Source organism: Hippopotamus amphibius, chromosome 14 (genome assembly GCF_030028045.1).
Source record: "Hippopotamus amphibius kiboko isolate mHipAmp2 chromosome 14, mHipAmp2.hap2, whole genome shotgun sequence".
Taxonomy (NCBI): Eukaryota; Metazoa; Chordata; class Mammalia; order Artiodactyla; family Hippopotamidae; genus Hippopotamus; species Hippopotamus amphibius.
The window spans coordinates 66,609,928-66,635,916 of record NC_080199.1 but is presented as its reverse complement, the minus strand read 5'-3'; the positions used below and the strand labels follow the sequence as shown (position 1 = coordinate 66,635,916).

The 25,989-nt window shown below is 40.2% G+C and overlaps 1 protein-coding gene across 1 annotated transcript in view; it reads left to right on the top strand.

The window, feature by feature from the left end:
- The window catches only part of FREM2 (FRAS1 related extracellular matrix 2), a 147,334-nt gene that overhangs the window by 72,257 nt on the left and 49,088 nt on the right, over window positions 1–25,989 (top strand). Inside the window, exons 4-6 of the mRNA XM_057707553.1 lie at window positions 121–351; window positions 9,397–9,522; window positions 11,700–11,951. Of these exons, the coding sequence (XP_057563536.1) occupies window positions 121–351; window positions 9,397–9,522; window positions 11,700–11,951 (609 nt within the window). The remainder of the gene's footprint in view (window positions 1–120; window positions 352–9,396; window positions 9,523–11,699; window positions 11,952–25,989) is intronic.

The window sequence follows — 25,989 nt, the reverse complement described above, 5'->3', positions numbered from 1 at the left end:
TCAAAGCAGAATTTCCTTTGCGCTGCAGGAAACCGTGACACACAAAAGTCAACAACAAAGAAAACCTTAATAACCCAATTGAAAATGAAACTAAGGAGATAATCCTGTGTTTCTGTGAAGGTATTGGCACAAGAGATGGGACTGCAAAAAAAGACAAAGACTTCAAGGGAAAAGCGCAGAAACAGGTGCAGTTCAACCCCGGCCAAACCCGGGCCACGTGGAGAGTGCGGATCCTGAGTGACGGGGAGCATGAGCAGTCCGAGACCTTCCAGGTGGTTCTCTCCGAGCCCGTGCTGGCCGCCCTGGAGTTCCCCGAAGTGACCACAGTGGAGATCGTGGACCCAGGAGATGGTAAGACCTCCTGTCAACTCACTCGCGTGTTGTTGCTGTTGGGTTTCTGTGACAAAACACCTTACGAAGGAGAGTTTAAATTCGGTGTTTGGATTTTCCATGGAGAGAATTTCTTCGATGAATGGTTCCGAATTCTCAGATATGGCTGATGGGAGAGAGAACCCAAAAATTAATGAAAGGAAGTTCTCTTGTTTCAAGTCAATGAACTACAAATACACATAGGATTATTGACATGTTCTTTCTCTTACTATAATTCTATCCTTTTGCATTGACATCGCTTATCTTATATTTTCTAGAATTATTTCATGACTTTGTAAAGTCTTTTAAATGCATTTTAAAATGTCCTTTAAAGAAATGCTTTAAGAGTTAGACCGTTGGAGATTAATTTGTGCTCCATGTAACACTTAATTATTCAAGTGTCTTCATGTATTCACCAGCCAAAACTTTTCATGCTGCCATATGTTTCCATGTTTGTTACATAACACCTGCCCAACGCACCCGTCTCTGGTGAAAAATGTCTTGAATCATTGCTCTTAATTTCTATTGGATCACGGTTTCTGGGCTGATGTTGGTTAAAGTGAACCTCACTGCTTCTGAGTGTAATTTGACCTTCCCCTCCCCCTGCCATACTCCTACAGTCCTGACTTGTCTCAGTGCAGCCAGGAAAACAACAAAAAACAAGGTTGAATTGGCTTTTTGAGGGCTGGCATTTATACAAAGCTTGGAGAGACTCCTCTAACGCTGAAATCCTGTCAGAAGACAGACGTGACTTTCTTTTAAACCGCCAGCCTGCTTTATTTCGTCAGTCAGAAAACTCTTAAATGTTCTGCGACGATACAATCTACTGAGGACATGAAACGGAGACGTGTGTGGAAATCTCTGGGTTTAACGACTGAGCGTAATTAAGAAGAGAGCATAAGAAAACCTGAGCTCTGGCTCTGTTTAACTAACATTTCTGCCTTTAGTTGAATAGGAAATTCAGTTATGTTTCTCATTTCTATTAAAGAACAGTTAGCATTTAATTGCATTTAATTTTATCTGCATTGTCTAGGAGTAAACAACTAAATTTCCTTCTAGTCCTGAGTTTGGGGTAAGTACTAGCATAATCAAGCTTCTCTCTTTTGAACAAACCCATGACAGCTTTACTACGTATAAACTGGCCCATTAAGTTAGAGTTTGAAGCCATTTCTCGATATTTGCCGATTGGTATAATTGCCATACTTGACCTTAAGGAATAAGACACTTAAACTCATGTGTGCCTTCCTACTTATAAGCCCAGAGTGACACACAATACTCTCTACCCTTAATAAGTCTGATAAGTGGGATTTTTTTTAAAGTCTTTATTGAATTTGTTACAATATTGCTTCTGTTTTATGTGTTGGTTTTTTGGTCCCGGCAGGTGGGATCTTAGCTCCTCGACCAGGCATGGAACCAGCACCCCCTGCAATGGAAGGCCAGGTCTTAACCACTGGATTGCCAGGGAAGTCCCAAGAAGTGGGATTTTAAAAACAAGTACACACAATAGATACACACACACACACACACACACACACACTCCTTATATAATCTATACTCTTAAAGGCTACTGAATAAAAATTTGCCACAATTTCATTTTATATAATGGTCCTCTAAGTTGTCTTGGCATTTTCTAAATGAAGTTTGGTCCTATTCATTCCAGGCCATGTTCTGGTTCAGCAGATGCCTGGTATGTTCCATGTCTTGTTGAAGACAGTGGTTTTGAAATTACAAGACCTGGGTTTGTTTCCCAACTCTACCATTTCTAGTTGTATGACCTTAAATCAAACAGCTTTTATTAAGATTTAGTTTCCTAATGCACACAAGAAGAAAAATGAATTATTCTTATGTTACAGCATTCTTATGAAGGAGTTCCATGAAAATAAAGCACAATACAAACGTTGTTGTTATTTCTCATATCATAAATATAATGTTAGATTTCATAGTAAGAGATTAAACAATTTCTTTTCTTTCCATAAAGGATCACTCTCCCAACCATTTCAAAATTTTGATCATTTCTTTCTACACTTGATTGTAACTCTTCACATGTAAATTCACCTGCTCTAGGAAGCATTGTGCCTATAAGCTCTCCCTCTGCATATTAATTCTAGGACATGGTATAAGATTTTGTTTGCATGTATTAAAAAGGTATCCAGCTCACACTTGTGCTGGATACAGCACTGTGTATTCAGGATGCAAAGACAATAGGATGCAGTCCCTTCTATCAAAGAATTTATGGTCTAATGGGAAAGAGAGCCCTATAAATAAGTGATGGCAGCAGAATGTGATGTAGTACAACAAAGAACGAACAAAGTATTATGGAAACAAGAGGGGAAATATTCAACTCTGCTTTAACTAAGTCTGGGAACTGCTTTTACTTATTAGCTAGTTTATATAAACACATGTAAGTACACACTTTTGCCAGTACTTTACTTATCCATAACTGGTATTGATAACGATAACAGCTGAAATTCATCCAGTACTTGCCATGTGACAGATGGTGTATTTAACCCATTATATGCATTCTTTCATTCACTCCTTTACTTCGCTACCTTTCAGGCACATGTACTGTTTTACTTGATGTTTATAGGATGCTCTCAATTTCACACGTGAAAATTTTAGAACATTGGTTCCCAAATTTTGACAAAAAACTCATTAACATAAACTTTCGACACATACATACACACATCTTGGATTTTCACACATTCATCATTATACGCTTATAATATTCTTCCTCGATTTATGTTTTTAAATTACAAAGTCATGGCTTAGGTAAAGCTTTTTAATGACCCTTACTTTATTCAATAAATGAGTATCTACACCTACAGCAAAAATAATACACATATTTAGGTGCTTATTTATTTAATCCAAATCAACACTCAATACCCATATGGATGCTCTGTAATGCCTCTGATGTCTCCAGATGTTTGCGACCCTCTGGGAACTGTGGCTGTATCTGTAATCAACAGAGCTGACCCCTCTGTAAAGAGTGGGTGTGGTCATCGTGTTTTCCTGCATCTTCTGCGCAAGAGTGCAGCTGGCCTCGAGGGGCAGACACCCGTGAGAGCCTGGTGCAAGTGCATCCCATCCTCATCCCGGACAGCCCTGGGGTGGCCATGGGTAGAAGGGAGCCAAAGCTCCCAAATGGCCGCATGCAGATCTCACAGCCATGCTGGGACCTGCCCCTGCCCATCTGGGAGGGGCCACCCGGGCACAGTTCAATTATCAGATGGGGCTTTGGAAGCCCACATTTTTGTCCAGAACAGACTTATTTTGTTGCATAAAAATGGAGACCGAAAAGGAGCTTTTTGTACTATTCAACAAAATGCTGCTAGAGCACAAAGAGGGAATACACCGTCCTGCCACAGTTGTGGAGATCAAATACTTCCTAGGCAAATGGGTTTAGTCATTGATTAAGTAAATCAGTAAATTCAGTTTCCTCATCAATTGAAGCCTGTGGTACAAAGAGAAAAACTAGAATAAGCAAAGAACAGACTGCAGAGCAGAGAGGTAAGCCTCTCTGTGCCACACACCCCACCACGCCTCCAGGTATTTGCAGCCCCCATCCCGGGGCACATCCTTAGAACACCTGGTATTGTTAGGATTTTTACCTCTCTCCTCCATCCTCCTCTGTCACTTTACTGTCCTCCCTTGTTTCACTTTGATTCAACAATCTCCATCCTTTGCATTATGCAGGTAGAAAGTTCCAGTTGGAAGGGATTTTTAAGTGCCTGATATGTTTAACTCTTTTTCTGAATGAGGAACCCAAGAAATCGAGCCATCTTTTAGCCTCTGCCTAAGTCAACCTCTTGAAAGCTATTTTATTTGGTTTTCTTGTAGTATCGGCAGAGATGGATGAAATTACACTTCATCTTAGGGGATGGGCACTCCTCTGCGAAATTCCATCGAATGGTAACAGTTGTCTTCTGTTAAAAGATCCTCTGTAACTAGGCTAGATTGTAATCAAAACAGACAGCAGATTTCCAGAAGACAAGAAAGGCTTCGAGGAAATTTCAGGTCACTGTTATTCTTCCTGCCCTGTTTTCTAACCCAACCCAGAGAAGTCCAAAAGGATTATTTCATAGGCCAAGGGTAAAATAGTAATAGTCACACCAATCTCTACCATGTTGGAGTGTCCACTGTGAGCCACACACTACATTAGGACCTTTACAATCTTATCTCATTTAAACCTTATGTTTACAACCCTGCAATTTATATATCAATTTCCAAATGAAATCTCTGAGGCTCAAAGAATTTATTTTCCCGAAGTGTCCCAGTTAATAAGTGAAGAGCCAGTGTTTGAATATATATATATATGTATATCCTCCAAATTTCTTCCCTTTTCTCTGTTATACAGTCATCTAATATTTCACATAAAGAAATAATGAAAGAAATAATATCCAAAACCATAATTAAACCGTATACTTTGCCATAGCAGCATTATTTCACATATTCTTATACATGAAAAAAAAAGAAAAATTCCTTTTATTCTTATTCTATTATCTTTTGCCTTTATATCTATCAAACCTCAAATTTATGAGTATAGGTGAGTAAAAGCAAGCGTTCTAGGAAAATAATCAAGACCACTTTAGCCCTTGCATGATGTATCTGTGTGTTCAACAAATGTTTATTGAGCATCTGCTGTATGCCAGGAATTCTGTGAAGAGCTAGGGATACAGGGGCCCAAGTGAAGAAGGCATACTGAGCCTGAAGCATCATAACATCAGGTGATTACATGCCGCTAAATTGTTACATTTAACAGTGCAGGTGCTGTGTGTTATAATAAAGGAACGATCACATTGTCCATAGAAGAATCTAACCTGGGATCAAGGTTCTTAACTTTCTGTATATTGGGTTCCCTAACTGTGAGAAATTACACCGTCTTTCCTCACTCTTAGGAGCATATAAGTATTCATTAATATTAAACGTTTTCATTTCTGTTAAGAGGAAATTATATAAGAAAACCAAAACTTATTTCAGGTAAAGATCCCATCCCCTTTTTGCTTTGTGTACTTTCTAACCAGTAAAATGATTTTTATGTACTTTATTAGGTGAACACAACCTCAGACATAGGTATTTGAGGATAGACACCTAGGTATCTAAAGCCTGAAAGTATTTTATGCAATTATTTAGTTTGTACACTTGAATTATCTGCAAACTTCTGAGTGGAAGGGGCTCATTCTGATATCTTCATGATGTCAAAATATAGCCATGAACTAATGGACTAAAATATTTGATCTCTAATCATTTTTGGAGGGACTAGATTAGGTTAACACTATATAGTGTATAGTAGAGAATAAACATACTATTCTAGAGGAAAGCAGAGCTTATATCTCAAGAACCCTAATCGTATTGGATACAAAGAAAAGGCAAAATTTTGTGTGCTGAGTGAACCAAATCCATTTCATGAGGTGAAATGCCGAGGACGTAGGGTGACTACCATATGAAATTCAAATATAAATTATTATTTTAAAAATTCTGTACCATCAGAAATGTTGCCATAAAGAGATCACTGGCTAGCTGATATTTTGACATGAATGTGCTGAAATAGAAGGTCCAGAATTAATAAAATGATAGTCAGTTGCAGCTGATGACACCAAAATGATAAAACGTACAAGAGCTTCCACTTCAGTGAGTGTCAAAGCTTTCTTCGTTTTGAACTCTATTGCTGTGAAGCGTGGGTCATTGTCTTAAGAGAAAGAAAAAAATACTAAACACTTGTTTAAAGGACAGCACACATTTGTGCAATTCTGGCACCGAAAGGTAGATAAGGGAAAAGGTGGTGCAAAATAAAACTATTTCAGTGATGGAAAACTTTCCAAAAGTTTCTACATTCAGAAAATAAAAACATTTAATGATATGAACAAAGATTACCCAAAGATTCACTCTAAGCAAAGTATTTTCATAGTGCTTCAAATAATTTTTGGACCTCACGGTATCCTGATGTGAGCTTTTAACACTTATTATCATGTGATTTCAGTATGTTTTCATTATTGTCATTTTTTTTAAGTTCCTGTTAAATTAGCCTATGTTACCGCATTTGTTTCAGAGTTAAAAAACAAAAACAAAAAACACTGAAATATGAGAAAGCTTTCCACCCATGTTCAAACGTCAATGGCAGACGCCACATTCAGTACCATTTGTTGGCTAGTCTGAGGGCACCGGAGCAGCCTGAAGATGTACCGGAATATCTTCTTGAGTTGTTTCTGAATGCGCCAAACTTCTTAATGATGAACACTGCATTTTCTTTCCCTTCTTTGTTCTATTACAGAAAAGGTTTTTAGGAGATATTTTTTCTACCATGTATTTAGCAGTCTGGTTTTTTTTGTAATCTGCTTAGTGTAATTGAGAAAAGGACATATTTCAAATGTAGCTACAACTATTTTATTTCTGAGAACAGAAGCCATTTTTTTGCCTAAGTTACAGCACCGCCAAAACCTAAAAATAAAAATTGCGGTTAGATAAATCAAAGTATCCCTTTCAATATAGTCACAGTGACTAATAAAGAATGCATTCACTTTATTCAGCTATATCTTTCAGAACAGAGAATAATGAAACCAATCTGAAGATATAAAAGTAACACATGCTCATTGTCAAAAATTCAGAGATTTAAAGAAATAAAAGTCACTTGTAGTCCTACCACATGAAAATAACCAGTTTGTTTACATTTGAGAGGATGACTCTGCAGTCATTTTTTTCTGTGTCCCTATTGACTTAGTAGAGAGTTTGCTATTTCTCTGATATCACCCTTGCTTTGTCTCTTGGTGTGTATAGTAGTGTGTATTTGTTAATCCCAAGCTCCTAATTTATCCCTCTCCCCCACTCTCCCCTTGGTAATCCTAACTTTTATTCCACTGTAAAACTTTCCCACTCCTCTACCTGCCTTTGGGTCTCAGCCAAATACAAGTAATGGTGGCCGACTCCCTTGCTATAGCAAATCTCTGAATAAATAGCCTTTGCTTGTTTCATCCCATGGGGTGGTCTTTGCTTATTTCCACAGTATCTTGCTGTGAGTGAAACCAAAGTCCTTCCAGTGGTCCTGAAAGCTCCATGTGATCCACCCACCACCCACCTCATCACCACTTCACTGGCCCATGTTCTGTCCTCTCCTTGCCCAGTTTACGCAAACCACCTGGCCATTCCTTGTATATACCTGGCCTGGGGCCCTTTTCGCTTATTCATCCCTTGCCCTGGAATCCTCCTCTCTAAGTTGCTCACATAGGGTATCTCATTACCACCTTGTAATCTCCGTTCAGTTGTGATGCTATCAGAGATACCTTCCTGTACGGTACAGACCAGCCATGGCACAAACCCTGCCCCACCCTCCCTCCACGCCTCAGCACTCTGCATCTTCTTCACGTCATCTGTCACCTTCTGGCATACTATGTATTTTCTTGAATATGTGTTTATTTCCTTCCTCCATCCCACCCCTAACAAGAATGAAAACTCCATGGGAGCAGGGATTTTGTTTACCTCCATGTCTCCTGTGCCTGTTTCAGTGTCTGGCAAGTAGAAGGCACCCAATTAATGTTTGGTAGATGAATAATTAGTTGTAAAATCTTATATCCACAGATTTTTTTAATGGTGCCATTTTTTCCATTGGTAGTCAGAGTCCCAGGAGGAAACAAATGACACATTCAAAGTTAGCAATTTTAAAATAATTTAATAACATGAGGGCGAGCATTGGGAAACCACCAGGTATCGTTAAGTGCCCCAAGGCTGGTAAGAGCGGGTACCATCGCCACCTCTAGGCCTCGGGGGGAAAGGGAAGGAGAAGTTAGCTGGACAAGCGAGTGAGCTAGGGAGGCCAGTGGGCACGATGACCTTTCCTTGGTGGGGTGCAGCCAGCTCTGGAACCTCGAGGGGAGCCAGGGTGATGAATGCTGACCCCACTCTGCTCTCATCTCCAGGTCCTGCCTGTGCTGCCCTTTGGCTGATCCAGCCAGCAGCCAGAGCACAAGGGAAACCTTTGATGTGGTTCTCATTAGTCAGCCCCTGGGGCACAGGGCAGGGTGGAGAGGGCTGGAACGTGGACCTCGACGGCCAGCGTCCACTTTTTCAGTGTCTTTCATAACCATCCAAAGCAGTGTGGCTCACCACTTTTAAAACAACCGTGAAGCATTTTCTGTGTGTATGTGAGACTTTCAGTGAAACAGACTGCCAGGCAAATTCCAGAGCATCTGTTTGAGGGTTATCATGTCAAACCATTGAACTAAACGTAGTTTCACATTGGACCATAATTTTCAACAATTTAATTATGCCATTTTTATTATTTAGTGTACCTTTCCTCTACCTTAAAAATGAATCATTGAGACTTATGATATATAAAGATAACATTGTATACTCTGTGTAATTGTTATTCTTCTAGGGCAGGAAGGAAACCACAGATGTGTTCCTTACAGTTGATACATAGATTTATAAATTCTAAGGGGACGGCTATTTAAAAAGCAACAAACAAACAAAACACCAAGTGTCAGACAATGCATTATGATACTTTTAATCACTGAGCATTCAAAAGGAACACATCTGGGGTAAATAATAATAATAATAATAATAATAATAATAATAATAATAGAGTAGACATTCGGCCAGTAAGAGTCCTTGACAAATAATTTCAACTCTGTGGGTCCAAGTTTCGTCATCCAAGTAGGAAGTGAGACAAGATGACTTCTGAGGTCTCTTATCTCTACAAGTCAACTACTCCATTAGAGGGTGGTGATCTTCACCAAGAGAAGAAAGTTGCATTTAAAGAAAGTGTGTCAGCAGCACTTATTAACTGAGAAAAAAAAAGGCAGTTACTGGAGATAAAAGCAATGTTGGATTTTATTTCTAGGTTAAGGATTCACTAGCGTGGAGACTACACACTCTATACCTGCTTCTTCTCCCCTGTCTTCCCTCCTTCCCCCCACACGGCACTATTCTAATAGACTATGCAAGGGGAAATTATCAATCCTGAGAGCAATTTTAATTTGCACAAGATTATGTCATATGTAAGAAGCTCAGACAAAAGCAATTGTGTTTTCTCCTTAGAATCGACTGTATTCATCCCCCAGTCTGAATACTCCATCGAAGAGGACATTGGTGAACTGTTCATTCCCATCAGGAGAAGTGGAGATGTGAGCCGGGAGTTGATGGTGGTCTGTTACACGCAGCAAGGTAGCTCAAATTGCAAATAAACAAAAATGTCCCTGCAAAGATACAAATAAGCCCCTTTAACATATTGGAGTTGAAACATTTTGCCAGAAGGTTATACTTTATTAGTACAGTTTTCAAAAAGGAAAAAAACACACATGCAGACATCTTCCTTCACTATAGCACCTTTGAGAGCCTGGAAGGAGTCTGCCGCTTGTTGAAAATATTTCTTTTTGTTGTTGTGATTGGGGGTTTTGTGTGTTTTTTGTAGGTTTTTTTAGAGGAATTTTTAAAAATTAATTATTAATTTATTTATTGGTTGTATTGGGTCTTCGTCGCTGCATGTGGGCTTTCTCTAGTTGCGGCGCATGGGGGCTACTCTTCATTGTGGTGCGTGGATTTCTTATTGCAGTGGCTTCTCTTGTTGCAGAGCACAGGCTCTAGGCACACAGGCTTCAGTAGTTGTGGTACGTGGGCTCAATAGTTGTGGCTCGCAGGCTCTAGAGCATAGGCTCAGCAGTTGTGGCATGCGGGTTTAGTTGCTCTGCAGCATGTGGGATCTCCCCGGACCAGGGCTCGAACCCGTATCCCCTGTATTGACAGGTGGATTCTTAACCACTGCGCCACCAGGGAAGTCCCTGAAAACCTTTCTGATTCACTTGGTTACTTACTCTAATACTCAGGGCCTTTGGGATTGTAAGACGTTGAAGCCTCCCCTCCCCCAGCCCAGCCTGCTCAAGTAGAAGGGGGTTATTGTTAAAAAGAACAACAACAAAAGGCAAAGAAATACATACCCAAGGAAAGGAAACTAATTTCAAACTGGCCTAAAACTCATTGCAACCGAATTTCAAAACATTTGTTTTGCTCATTGAGTAAGCATCCTCTGAAAGGTGATTTTATATAATACAAAATTTACATTAATACATAATATTCATTAATATACTAAACACCTTTCTAGGAAACAAGCAGATTTTTCTAAGAATATAAAAGAAAGGGTCATCGATGCAGTTGACACTGAAGTAGACGTTCAGTAAAATTTTCATTAGTGTGTATGAGTTGAAAGGCAGGAAAGAATAGTGGTCAAAATGCAAATTTCAGGATCAGCCTTGAGCTCTGGGTCCAAGAACAAGTGGTTTGACTTCTGGAAACCTCAGTTACCAAACGTGTAAAACCCAATAGAGTGGTTAAGAGGATTAAGGCGGCAGTGCATGTAAAGTGCTTGGCACTTTGCCTGCACACAGTAAGCATTTGAATACTAGGAGCTATGATTCTGTATTATTGTGTTGTTTTAAAAGACCACTAGCAGGAAGTACAGGAGAAAACACTCGAAATGTAATATTTGTCATAGGTGACCATTATGAAGGTGACTCTTGATGCTGGAACAGTATGTAGGAGCTATTGCAATTTCCAGGGGTGCTCATAGATGCAATAGACCATGAAAATGCTGCATATGAAAATAATCGTTTCTGGGGATACCCTTGTAGTATTGTAGCTGAAAGTGGGGTCCGGCTGCTCGCTGCTCAAAAGCCAATAAAGAGGCCAGGTTGGTGGAAAGGAAAGTTTACTTTCTTTTGGATGCTGGCAACCGGCAGGGAGGGTGGACACCTGTCCAAAGGCTGACTCCCACCCCCACCCTGACAATCAGGGGGCATGAGATTTTATGGACAGAGGGAGGGGACTACATGCAGAAACAGCACAGTCAGCTCTGACAGTTATCTTGAAATTGGTCATCGGTGGTCTGACCAGCATCATCTTGATTGTTTCAGGTACAGTTAATCTTCAGTTTCAGGGTCAGTTTGTTGCCATTTCTTTGAGGCCAATTCTCGGAATTATGGCAGCTTATGTCGTGACTACAGCCTGGTCATCATGTAGTTAACGTCTTCCACCTGGTGGCGGTTTCAGTATCTGTAAGTCAGCTCACAGGACATGGTTCAGAATATTATCTACAGCCCTTGAGGAGGAACCAAAGGTCCTTGACTCTGCTTAAGGACTAAATCATTATTATTTGGTCTCCTTTGACTGTTTTCCTTTGTCTCTGCATTTTCTCACTTCTCTGATTAAACTTATTCTTTGGCTAAAATTTTCCCACAGATGAAAGGCGGGCTGAGGACACTGGGGGGGTGGGGGAGCAAGGACCATAGGGTCCTGCTCCGTTTCAGCATGTTCTACATGAACACCTTTCGGGTTCCCTCTGCCTCCAGGAACAGCAAGAGGAACTGTGCCAACATCAGTGCTGTCCTATTCTGATTACATATCCCGGCCCGAGGACCACACCAGTGTTATCCGCTTTGACAAAGACCAGCGGGAGAAAATGTGTCGGGTTGTTATAATTGACGACTCCTTGTATGAAGAGGAGGAAACATTCCAGGTTCTCCTGAGCATGCCACTGGGCGGGAGGATTGGATCAGAGTTCCCAGGGGCTCAGGTTACAATCATCCCTGACAAAGACGATGGTAAGTACTAATTTACCTGAAAATTGTTCCTCCTATCAGGCAGACCAACATCAGGCACAGCCTACTAAACAGAAAGATGAGAGTGCAAAAGAATTTTCACATGCACGTTTATCTTATGCTAGATTGTATAGTGTGATTACATTTCTGAGTTGGCTGTGTCAATCAATTCGTCGTTCTTGATTTAGTGTTTTCAAAGGGCAAAGTCACACCTATGTGTGTTTTCTCCCCTCTGTGTGTGTTTTCTTTTCCAATGCCCTTTAGCATTAGGTGATTAAACTTCATCAAAAATTTCATGGTGAAGAATTGAAGCAATTTTAATAAACAATTTATCTTTTTATATGTTTTGCTTTGATTGCAAATGCTTCTATTTTGTAACTTTAATCTGCGTGTTTGAACTAATTTAACAAAGAAACCTTCAGACAAGGCTGTTAAATGAAGAACTAGGAAGGTAATAATATGCGGAAAATTAAGTCCAACAGGCTTCCAAAAAAGAGGAGGGTTTCTCCTAGACTCCTCTTCCTGAGGGAAACCTAATTACCATAAAATCACCCCTCCTTCTGAACAGAAAAGGGAGCAAAAGGGTCTTAATCATCGCGGTTCAAAAAATGGTTTGTGCACTCTTGTGAGAAAAGAAGAATAAAAGGAAAGATTGTGAGTAATTTTGTGAGGAAAGTGAGAGCGGTAAACTGAGAAATAGGACCCCGGGATTTGAATATTTTTCTGTCCCTCTTGAATTTTTCCTCATGGTAGATAAAAAGAAGAACAAACTGGGTGGATGAATCTTTTCCATTCAGTTCAGAAATGGTTCCAAAACTGGAGGAGTGTCAGAAGACTTTCATCCCAAATAACCTGAAAACTCAGGAAGCTGAAAATTACCTACCAGGGAAGCGCTTTGATGGTTAAGTGACAGTTAAGTTAAAAAGGCATTAACATGTCCTGTGAGCTTATCTGTTCCAAGCCCAGCGCTGGGCCCTTTGTACATTATCCTGCTAACAATCCTGTGAAATATATAATAATGTCTGGTTTTTACTGAAAAGTAATAAAAATTAGAAATGATTTTGTCCAGAGGGATTTGAAGAAAGTCTTACTTCTACCTTAACCTTAGGTAATGTCCTTCTACCTTAAACTTAGATAATGTCCTGTAGCTTTAGTTTATTGGTTTAATAGTCAATTCTATTTTGTATTTAAATATGCAAAAATTTTATTTCAAATTCAGTTGATCTCAGAGAGAAAGCTAATATTTTGAATGTTAGCCAGAGCAGAATTGATAGTCCACCCTTAACATCTATCTGCTATGTAGATCTCTCTCTCTGTTTTTATTATTATAGACAGAAAGATAGAGATTTAATTTTAAAATAGAAAATATGTTTAATGATTACTTTGGTTCAGTTTGTTTTGTTGGCAAAACATCTTTTCCGTATGGATTGTTACAAGATGCACATGGGGAAAAAAATAAACATTCAGAAAGAACCTATTATTTGTTAAGTGCCAGGCATTTTCACCTGTACATGGCTAGATTTTTTTCAAGAGTAAAGGGTGATGTCATTTTTTTACATATGACAGGGCTGAGCCTGATAGAGGCCAAGTGACTGACTTGAATTTAAAAAGCTAGTACATGGCAAAGTCGGTATCGGGGCCCCATATATGACCTTTCCGTACTGTCACTCTGCTTCTAGAACGAGTACCTAGTGGTGACAAATTTGCGGAACCATTGGTACAGTATCTACTATTTCGTAGTATTTGTAAAATGCTTTCTTAGTGTCAGTGTTTCATTTGAGCGTTACAGTTCCCTGGTGTAAACAGAGAAAGAGGTATTAGGAGTGGGGTACTGAAGCTCTTGGAAACTTCTCAGCCCAGAAGAGGGCTGGGGAATTTAGGGGCCAGAGATAAGAGAACAGGCAAGCATAAAGTAAATGTGATAAAGCGTAAAGTAAATGCTCTGCTGAGGAAAGAACATCTTTCTCAACCCAGGTTCAGGAAGAGCTTCTTTATTTCTTTATTATTTATTTATTTATTTATTTATTTATTTATTGACTGTGTTGGGTCTTCTTTGCTGCGCACGGGCTTTGTCTAGTTATAGCAAGTGGGGGGACTACTCTTTGCAGTCGTGGGCTTCTCATTGTGGTGGCTTCTCTTGTTGCTGAGCACAGGCTCTACGTGTGCGGGCTTCAGTAGTTGCAGCACATGGGCTCAGTAGTTGTGGCTCCAGGACTCTAGAGTGTAGTCTCAGTAGCTGTGGCACACGGGCTTAGTTGCTCCTCAGCATGTGGTATCTTCCCGGGGCAGGGATCAAACCCGTGTCCGCTGCATTGGCAGGCGGATTCTTAACCACTGCACTCCAGAAGAGTGTCTTTAAAAACATGATTTCCTAGCTGAAATTTGAGGGCAATACCAGAGTAACCCGGCAAAGAGAGAAGGAAAACGTGGTCACGAGTGCAAAGGCTGAACACATGTGATGCTTTCAGGGAACTGAGAGCTTGTTTATAGCACAAATCTAGAGCTCAGAGGAGTGAATCACAAAGCAGAGTTTGGATGGGCAAGGAGTTAATCTTACAGGATCGTGTAGCCATGTAAAGAAGTTGCGTTTTATTATTGAAATAGCAACTGGGAACTACCAACAGGTTATAAATAGAGTGACAAAATCAGATTTGCATTTTAGAAATATTACTGTGCATTGGCTAAAATGTAGAGACTAGATTGAACTGCTCAGAAGGCTGTGGGAGAATATATGTGATAGGTGATGGCGGCTGCAACAGGGTGGTTATATGAGGATAAAGAGACCAGAAGGCATCTAAGAGATAGTGCCGAAGAAAACCAGGCATGATGTAGTAATGGATTGGATGTGAAAGGATAGAGGACACGAAAGTCCGAAGAATGATATCTTGGTTTCCAGCAGGGCAGTTGGGTTAAGAGTGGTGCAGTTCTCTGAGACAGAGAGAGCAGGAGTAGAACTGGTGTAGGGACAAAACAATAAGTTCACTTAGGGTGAGTAAGTTTGAAGAGGCTGCATGACTTCAAAGTGCTGGATGTGGAGTAGGCAGGTGGAGATACAGGTCTGGAGATTAGGACAGAGCAGTGTACTAGAGACATTAAATTACACGTTATCTCTATTCATAATAATAAAAGTCAAGCAAGAGGATAAGATGGCTTAAGAGGACATGCAGAAATGGCCCTCCTATGATTTATAATATGGACAGATTTTACTTGAGTTTCATATTTTTTAAAAGGGGAGCCTGTCATGAATGCTAAGCAGAGAATGGGAAAGCGTGAAAAGAAAGATAGTCAGTATAAGGTTATGACAATCCCAGTAAAGAAAGTGCTAAAAAGAATCTAAGGGTCAGAAATGTTTGTGTCTAAGTGCTTTCAAACATTCTTAAATCTGTCATTTCTAACAGGCAACAAGCTAGGTCATTATCTTAATTCCACTTACTATTCAAAGCTTTGGGATAGCTATTTGAGGGATCTTTTTTTCAACATGCAACTATTTCACTCATTTTTTAAATAATAGGAAAACCCAAAACTTATTTTAGAGGCATTTGCTTTGTGGTCATCATTGTTGGAATATTTCATGTCCTACAAGCTTCGGGGTCAACTTTTATTAATGTCTCTGAACCTCAGTTTCCATAAGCAGAATGAGACATTTACCTGTATTTTACTAATTTTAGCTATATTTTTTCATTTTAGAAGTTGACATCTTCTGATGTACACAGTTTATAAGTGAAAGCAATACTGCCAGCCATAAAGCACTGTCTATGCAGGCTTCCACCAGTTCATCATGGAACCAGTTTAATGGGGAGAAAGTCACATTCAACTCATGTGCAATAATGCAATTACTAACAGTTGTCACATTTGAACACTTACTACGTACGAAGGACTTTACATGAATTATGCAGTTAAATCTCAAAATAAGGTATCTTTTCCATTTGATTGACGGAAAAATTAGACTTACAGAGACTAAGAAAATTGCTTTGTGTCGCACAATGCAAAGGGTTGGATATATGTCCTAAATTTAGGTCTATTTAAGATTTGATGCCCTTCATCACTAGGCTATAATGAATCCTGAAATTCATCAAAGGGATTAAAATACGTCATACCTAATGACGTAACTGAAGGGAGACGATTGTCATAGAATCTAGAAAAGAATAACCCAAATATAGGTCAACGTTGGTCAAGGAAGGGCTATTGTTTCTGAAGGTGGCCAATTGTTCAGTCACTAAGATTTTATGTAATTGGAGTAGGGAAAATATCTAAGCCTGCTACACCATCTGCGTGAATATCCTGCATGGCTTTCCAACACTTTTTGCCCTGATTGCTGTGTCTGTTTCTGCGGTAATGGGTATACCAGATGATGAATCCACCAACCAAATGTTCCTGGACTAAAAAAAAATAAATCCTTTGTAACTTTGTAACTCAGAGCAATCTGAATTTTTTTAAAAAAAGAAATTGATTCTCCAAAGCTAGATTATTCCTCAATGAAATTATAGGATGCCATCTCTGTGCCTGTGGAGTGAAGGACCAACACCTGGACCAAAAGTGACCTTTCTTAGGTGCAAATGTTTGCAAATCTCAGCTGAGATCAAAGGTTTTCTCTGCACTAACTCTTAATTATATGAGAGTAGAGCAGGGGCTCAAAGGACAGAAATATGTCCTGATTAAATCTGTGTTACATCTTTAAGAAACAACTGAAATCTTCATCGTGTTTGGAAGAGATTTACACATGAGCGACTTGCCGACATAAGAACAATGCTCTCACTTTGTGCAGATATCTTAAACATCCCAGTGTCTTCAGTCCTCAGTACTTCAGTGAAGGTTACAATTTAATACTACAGCATTTGTTCATTAAGAAGAAAAAAGAAGAATATTAAGTCAGTGTAACAATATTTCACTAATCTTTGCTGTCAGTCTTTGAAAGTTAATTAAGGAACACTTAAGCTGATCCATTTTCTGCTTTTGTGAGCCAACCTTCAGGGGTTGTCACTAAGTGGCTGGCTTCCTTGACCACCCTTGGAAAAATGACCATGCTGGTAGATAAAAACCAGAAACATAAAAGGCAGCATCTCATGGTGAGCCCTGTGGTAAATGTAAGTCAATTCAGTGCCATTCAAAAGCTTCCGGACATCAGAGAAGCTTTCTCAACAGCAGGAGTACCACAGAGAAGAAAACATTTCTAGTGCTAGAAAAACACATCATGGTATGGTGTGAGGGTGAAATACATTTTATTCATTTGCACTGAGCTGAAAGACTTGGTCACCATTCTTTTTATTCTTGAATACTATTACTTGCATTTGTGCAAACTCCAATTAAATAATGCCAGGTCAGTCTTTGGAAGGGATGGCCAAACTCGGTTAAACTGACAACTTGACAAAACAAAGTTACATTCTGCATTTAGTATGCTTGAGTTAGAACAATATTAAAAAATCAAGAAGTGGAAAAATGAGTTTCTGACTGCTGAGAATATTAGTTCATTGAAGCCATTCACAGATTATTTAATATAGTTGATAATACTAAGGCTTCGGTGAAAGCTAAATGGATGTTTAATGAGTTTCTAGTCTGTGGGAGGCATTGCAAGAATGCGCTGCATGATAAAGATTATACCAGTTTTCCACATGGGAAGAACACTAGTTTAATGATGTACATATTACCCTTGAAAACAAAAATAAGGTAAAGGAAAACATATATGAAATGACTTGCATGGAAAAAAAATCTAATCTCACATACCACACACACAGCAAATATTTTTCGTGCACTTATTAAGTGTAACAGGTGGGGATCATAAAGACATCTAAGACATAGGCCAAGCCTAAAAAGGAACGGAATTGAGTTATTTGTAGTGAGGTGGGTGGGCCTAGAGTCTGTCAAACAGAGTGAAGTCAGTCAGAAAGAGAAAAACAAATACCATATGCTAATGCATATATATGAAATCTAAAAAAAAATAAAAATGGTACAGATAAACCTAGTGGCAGGGCAAGAATAAAGATGCAGACGTAGAGAACGGACTTGAGGACAACAGGGGTGGAAGGGGAGGCTGGGACGAAGTGAGAGAGTAGCATTGACATATACACGCTACCAAGTGTAAAATAGATGGCTAGTGGGAAGCTGCCGCAGAGCACAGGGCCATCAGCTTGGTGCTTTGTGACGACCTGGGGGTGGGATGGGGGGTGGGAGAGAGGCTTAAGGGGCAGGGTATATGGGGATGTACGTACAAATACAGCTGATGCACTTTGTTGTATAGCAGAAACTAAAACAACATTGTAAAGCAGTTATACTCCAATAAAGATCTGAAAAAATAATTAATTAATTAATTATTTTTAAAAAAATCACCTGAAATGAAATCTGTTTTGCTGACGAAACCAAAAAAAAAAAAGGACATAGGCCAGGGTCTCACAAAGCTTAAAATTTGTTTGGGATAAAAACTAAGTACATAAAATGTTAAAGGAGAATAATTTATTTCAATAATAATTGGAAACAGTAAAAAGGAGACAGAAGAAGGCAGAGTGTGATTAAAAGCAATTGTATGATCATTTTGTGAGCCATAGGAGGAACAGATAAGGGCTTTAGCAGATGGAAAGGATTTAGGTGAATGGAGAATAAGGCAAAGGAGTCTAAGATCACATGTGTGAAAGCAGGAAAGAGAGAAAGACTTGGGAGCAGAGGGCAATCCAATTTGGCCAAGTCACCTTTTCTGAGGAGGGTTTATTGCCCAGCTTCTAGGATTAGGTGTTAGGAGATCTGGACTATAGATGTACTTTTGCTGCTTTCTAGTCAAGGAATCTTCACCAACCCACTTGTCTTCTTGCACCTGTTTTCCTCATTTGAGCATATTATCACCTGAATTTCTTAGTTAACAGAATCTTCATGAGGACCAAATAGCATCTGTATGAGAGCACTTTAAAAACTAACTTAACTAAAGAAAGGGTGGGAGTCACGGGTAGTTGATGCTGGAAAAGTAGGTTGGAAGCACGTTGTGGATGCATTGAATGATAACACGTTCTGAATTTATTGGGTAGGGAGCACCCAAAAGTTTTTGGACAAAAGAGTGCAATGATCAGAGCGATGTTTGAAGGTTATCAATTAGATAGCAGTGTAAGTGAACAGAATAGGAACCAAAAAAGGGAAGGGACATGTAGGGTGAGGACGTTGGGACTGGGAAGGAAGTAGCCTGTTGTTGAGAATAAAACCTTCTAAGACTTGGACCTCATGTAAGGAGGGAAATTTAAAAACATGTATTTAAAAAAACGTGTGCTTGACAGGTTCAAGGAATGGAGGAACCATTCTTTAACAGGAAGTTAAGAGAGAGAGAACCAGTCTAGGGAAAGGAAGTTGGGAGAAGAAGAGAAATTCTGTTTAAACATGCTGAGTTCAATAATGAAAGGTTATTAAAATGTATTTCTACTAAATGTTAATATGCAGGTTGTTTTGGCTGTTTGTTGTGAGTAGTACTTAAGTATCACAAGAAAATTGTGGAAATGTACAAAATGAAGTATGTTATTGGAGTTGTCAGATGATACGTACACCTTTAGGCCTTTAAAACAAACTGGTTTTAAATGTCACCTCTTTTTAAAATAACTAAAAACTAAAATAGTGTGGTTTAGTCCCCTCATTCTGTACCCACTTTGGGTTAAATGTAAACCATTTTATGATATAGAGTCACTTCGCATCATTTTTTTAAATTGTAATGTTTCAGGAGAGGGCTTGCGAAATTACAGGATTAATTCACTTGTAACAAACTCATGAGGGGAAGGAAGAAGAAGAGCACTGGTGAATGTGAAGGAGCGAGTCATTCACTGAATGTGAATAGGAGGGGCCAGAGAAGAGAGACTTCCCAGGCTTGGCCCTTGGACCGCAAGGTCCCAACCCCCAGTCCTCTCTTCTTAATTCCGGACCTGGCTGGACTCAGAGCCCAGCAGGCCCGCTGTTAACAGAAAACAGCTCCACATGGCGCTGGGGTACAAGGACACAGATGGAATTAAAGGCAAGTGAGCAAGGGTCCGAGGCTGCTGGAGTGGGTTCCTTAGCAACGGGGGTACGTTTGACTCAACCTGTTACGGTCGCCGGCTCTAAAGGACTTTGCTGCTGTGCTGTGGCGACCTCCTCTTATCCTTTTGACCCTGTTGATGTAGGGTACCGCTCACGGGAGGAAAGGCCTTCAGAGCTCTGTTCCTCTGCACACACACACACGGGCTTGGCAAGCAGCCACTTGGATCTCTCCTGCCAGTCGCATGAAAACATTCACCACTATTCCCAGAAAAGGCAAAGCCTCCAGAGTTCTTTCTGAGAACAGCTCCCCGTTTTGTATAATTTACATTGAAGGATGACCTTATGGCCCACAAGAAAGTGAGCACAGGGAACTGTGCCAAGACATTGGGACGGTTACCCAGAAGTAAGCTCTCAAATTCATGCAGCGTAAACTTGCAGGTATGTCGTCGGCTAGGGTAGTTCTGAGATATTGAGGCTGCAGTATTGAATAGGATCGCACTGTTCGCAGTATTAAACTAACTCAGGTGTCTATTTTTCAGGGCTCCATAGGTATCATATGTGTCATATGATACTAACTGTCACATAGAATCATATGTAACTATTATATGTGATAGCAATAACAGGTGTGCTAAGGCTTTTACTTGAATGATTTCATTTTTAACACACAGAGACACAAACTATGAGCGTGGTTGTGTTGTGCTTCAGTTTTATTATCTGTGAGCAGTTAGGTAACCTGCTCAAGGTCAAACAGTTGAGAAGCATTTAGCCAGGCTGACCACAGAGTCCCTGGCACCAACTGCTATGCTGCCCACCTTGTGTTGTCCTGGCTGCATGTACATTTCATAGATATCCTACATGGTGTATTCTACACTGTAGTACTCAAAAATAGCGTAAGGCATCCTAATAAAGATGAAACAAGCTGTATACTTTTCTACGCATGCAGGCCTGAGGACCCCAGAATACTTAAAATGTTAGGAGTTACAGATATTAGGCTCACTTCTACATCCATAAATTATTTTGGCTCACCTTTTACCAATTATAATTCCTCCAGGATCATTAGGAGAACATATGAGTGGAGTCTGGCCGTTCAGTTGCGCAAGGAAACGTATTGCTTTTCCACATCATTTAGCAAATTGTCCAGTGGAAGGGTTTCCCTTCTGAAGGACCAGGTTTGGGCTGTCTTGTCAAGTCCTTATAGATAAACGGCAGCTTGCGTTTGCTTTGTCTTTTTCATGGTAACGCTATCGGCCTGACTCCCATCTTTTCCACGCAAGAGAGTGAATGCTGGTATGTGATACCATCCTGTAGACATCAAAGCATAAATATTGCTAATTTATTATCACTCAAACCCTGGAAGCAGATCACTACACAAATATAGGAACCTCAAGATTTCAGTCACAGGAGAATTCCATGTTAGTGCTAAAAATCACATAAATCTGGGAAGCAACTTCTCAGATACTAGACTTCAGAGTTTCTAAGCTTAAAATTATTACAAGAGGGAATTCCCTGCTGGTTCAGTGGTAGGACTCGGCACTTTTAGCGCCTGTGGGCCCGGGTTCCATCCCTGGTTGGGGAACTAAGATCCCACAAGCCACGCAGCATGGCCAAAAAGTAAAATAAAATAAAAATAAAATTATTGAAAGATATATTACAATAAAAGCAATAAAATTTTTGAGATTGAATAATTAGAAAAGATCTCTTAGTAAATGTTAGTGTCAGCATCAGAAATTCCAAATTATTCACCAGCAACAGAGGTCTAGTATATTCTTTTTTTTTTAATTAATTAATTTATTTATTGGCTGCATTGGATCTTCCTTGGTGCCCACAGGCTTTCTCTAGTTGCCGTGAGCGGGGGCTACTCTTCATTGTGGTGTGTGGGCTCCTCACCGCCGTGGCTTCTCTTATTGCAGAGCACAAGCTCTAGGCACGTGGGCTTCAGTAGTGGTGGCACACAGGCTCAATAGTTGTGGCACGCGGGCTTATTTGCTCCACGGCATGTGGGATCTTCCTGGAGCAGGGATCAAGCCCGTGTCCCCTGCACTGGAGGCGTGTTCTTAACCGCTGTGCCACCTAGGAAGTCCCGTCTAGTGTATTCTTTTGTTGAAATCATAAAGCACAAAGAAAATACCGTTGAAACCAAAACGGCAATCGAGCTGAAAGCAGAACACTTATAGTCTTGACCTGCGTGCTCCGTGATGTAAAGAGAGGCCAACGTCTATGAAATACTACAGTGAAGTCACAGAGGCCTGAGTATTTATTTAGTAAGTCCAGACAATGCACTATGTACTATGGTCTGTTGTTGAGAACACATACTTCATAAAATCCATTACTAAATAGACAACAGCATCTCCTTTTATTGTATTAGAATGAAAAGTTAAGAAAAACATTTTGGAATAGATGTACTATTTTCTGGCACTGTTGGTATGTCAGTTGGTCACTGTAGAGATGTGAAACTTGTTAGTTTGCTTCCCTAAGAAACATGTCACCAACTGGAAGTAGTTCTCCTTGAACTGGAGATCCTGACAGGGCCCCCATGTTCTGTGTGTATCTTCCTTGCTCTGCAGAGGTAGATGTTACCTTTCACGGGAGGCTGATAGGCGCTATGATCTCACTGAGAAGCAGATCTTCATTCCGCCTTACTGAAGCAGGCATCTGAATCTCTTATTCTCTCCCTTTATTCCTAGTTTATGTCATATACATACTTTTTTTTTGGTCATGGGCCTTAAATTTTCCTTTAATTAATTGATGTCAAGAAACTTGCAACTGACCTCGAGATACAAGACAATCCCGTAAAGTATACGGGTAATATCATTTGATAAAACCCGTGGACTACATTATGCTACAAAGAATCACAATAATAATCTGTATTAAAATATCGCTAAACCTAAAAATGCTTCCTTTCTTTAGGCCATTTGTAACAATTTGAAGCACTTAAAATTATGGATAAAACTTTCCCTTCACGCTTCTAGAAACATAACGCATCACTGCATTCTTTCTCTAAGAAACAAGTCTTCATTCTGCCATTGTGAAACAGACAACTGAAATAATATCTATTCATACATTTATTTGTTTGAAACCTTTTCTGAGCATCTCTGATGCACCAGATGCTGTGCTAGGGGAAAAGAGACGGAGGATTTGTCCTGCTCTCACCCTGTGTGTGTGTGTGGGGGTGTGTGGATGTGTGTGTACCTACATCAGCACTGTATAACACTTAGTAGCACCCCTTCTGAGTAATGGGCATCTCCCAGGGCACCAAGGACACTGTGATGAGCAAGACAGGTCCAATCTGTAGAGGATTCTGACAAGGAAATAGGCAAACAGATACAAAAATGGCAACTGATAAAACCAGGCTCCACGTGCAATGGGTGCTTTCAAAGGGGCATCCGGTGTGACCTGAGTTCCGGAAAAGCCACACAAAGAACCAAGAAGACTGAGTCATGGGAGTTGGCAGCCCAGAAACTGATGTGCATTGTCACACGTCCCCTCGGGCTGTGACAGTCTCGTCATTGTGAAGACAGCTGCACTGTCCGGATGAGACAAATCACAGTCCAGGTCAGCAGTCACTGAGTCAAACACAGTCCTGGGGAAAGAAATTAAATGGTTGGCAGAGCTTTATTAGTCAGTACTTAAAAATGAAAGTCAGAAGAGTCAGAATATTGACATTGCAAGAGAAAAATAGCTTTCTCTTTACACTTCATAGGGCTGAAATGTATCTCAGCTTCAATTTCCCTAAGGGTGTTTCACAAACAGTCTGTTTCACAGTCTCTGGAAGGAAGCCACAAAGCTGAAACTCTGTGGTCAAAATGCCAACAAGAAGCTCATTCTTCTTTTTATTTTTTTGCTGTTCAAGAATCATACTTCTTCAAAGGGCTAATTTTCAGGACCACATTCGCTGCCAGGGAAAGCTTTACAAAGCCAAAGGCTTAGGCTCCTTCACACTCTGAGCGCTGCAAGGTGATCATCTAAGTACTAAATAAAACTATAAATAGTATAGATGCTGCTTTGTCTGTGTGTGGTCTTCAGCTCAGTGAACTGGTGAAGTGCTATCTACACAACACAAGAGAGTTGAAAGAGCTGCAGAGATTTCTCCCCACTTTCCAGGGGCTCCTTATCCTTCCAGTGAACCTAGCTTGCATGTCTTAACTGACATTGGTCCAGAGTATATATTTTGAAGTTCTTTAAAGTGTCAGGGAATTCCCTGGCAGTCCAGTGGTTAGGAGTCCATGCTTTCACTGCCAAGGGTGCGGGTTTGATCCCTGGTCAGGGAACTAAGATCCCACAAGCCACACTGTGTGGACAAAAAAAAAGCAGTGGACTGGTAGCACCAGCCTACGTAACTGTGTCTACTACAGGTACTTAATGAAAGTGTCTATTTAAAGAAATTCCGTGGATAACCTTTGGAAGGGAAAAATCCTGAAAAAAAAAGTCAATGCATCTTAATAGCACTACGTACTGGATCTACTTCAGTATACTGAGGACAAATAAACTATTTGCGGGAGATGTTTGATTAATTCTCTGAGGACAACTTCATTACTGTGTTCAAAACATGATATCCCTTGACGTTTCTGTGAGGAGGGAAAATCCGTTAAACCCTTTTGTTATAAATATGGGAGACCCAATAATTAAGTTATGTATGGAACCTGTTTCTTTTCTTCTTTTTCTTTTGAAACGGTGAAAGTAATATACGTATGAGTCACCATGGCCCTAGTGCCTTAACTTCTGAAAGAAATTAAAGCAAATCAAGGAACAAAATAGAGAAGAACAGTGGTCCTTGCTCTAACTTGGTTTTCCTCCTGTATTCTTAATCTTGGTGACTAGTTCTACCATGACTAGACCCCTGTCTCCCACTCCCCACCCCAAATCCTTGATTCTGTCTCCTTTATACCTCCTAATGTTACATGCTGACCATCTTCGCCCATCTGAACTGCCACCACCTCGTCCAAGCCAGCTTCATATCTGGCCTAAATTCCTGAAGTTGCTAACCCGTCTCTCTGCTCCCAGTTTGCCCACCCACCATGTGCATCCATCCTTTAAATGCGTATTTTAACGCATCCCTCCCCTTCTTAAAACTGAGCTCACCTCTCATGTGATAGCTTCTAGGGCAAGGATCCAACCCCTTAGTGTAGCACACGTGACCTGACTATAGCCTTCTGTTTTCACCATTCCCCCCATCTCGCCTCAAGTAGCATACCAACCATGACAAATGCTCCGTAGTCCCCAAACACTTGAGGCTGTCCATTCATCCTCTGTTCTAGCTCCGTGCTGCTTTTTCTGCTTGGAAAGTCATCCCACTCCACCTCTTCACGTTTCCCCTGGCTAACTCATATGAAGGCCCACAGATGCAGCTAATAATAGTAATAATAATAAGTGCTTACCCCAGCTGAGCACTTACTATGTGCAGGTAACGTGCTAAGCACTTTATGGCCACCTTCTTATTTTGTTCTTTAGAAGCAAACACCCACAATTAAAGGACAGGGGAGAAGTGAGAGAAATGGGAGAAGAACCAGAGGAGAATGTTATTATAGAGGGTAAAGGATAAAGACATTCAGGAAGACAGGTGTGGTCCACAGTGTTAAATTCTGCAGAGATAATAAGGGACAAAGATTTGCAACACACGACTGGGTGTTGCAAAGAAGAGGGCACCAGTTAACTTGGAGAGAGTATTTCTGGAGTGTTTTGGAGGTTGAAGCCTGTATCAATGAGTTTCAAAGTGAATGGGATCTTGAAGAGTGACGATAATGGACAATCTTTCAAATTGTATTCGAGGGAAAGGAATAGAGGAGAAACTTTAAGATCAAATAGTGGTGCTTGTGGCCATGGACTGAAGTTGTGATAGTATCGAGGGAAAGATTCTTTGTGATGACTTTAAGTTGAAGAGAAAGAGCGAGGAATTAAAGTTGTATAACATAAATAATATGGTAAAATCAAGTAGCACATTCTGAGCAATTAGAATTACTTTATGCGTGCAGAGGCAGGATAGCCTTAGGAAGCTGTATTGCTGGGTATCTAATCCTGGCTCTATTTTATGAGATATATCGCCTTATGACAGTTAAACTTTTGG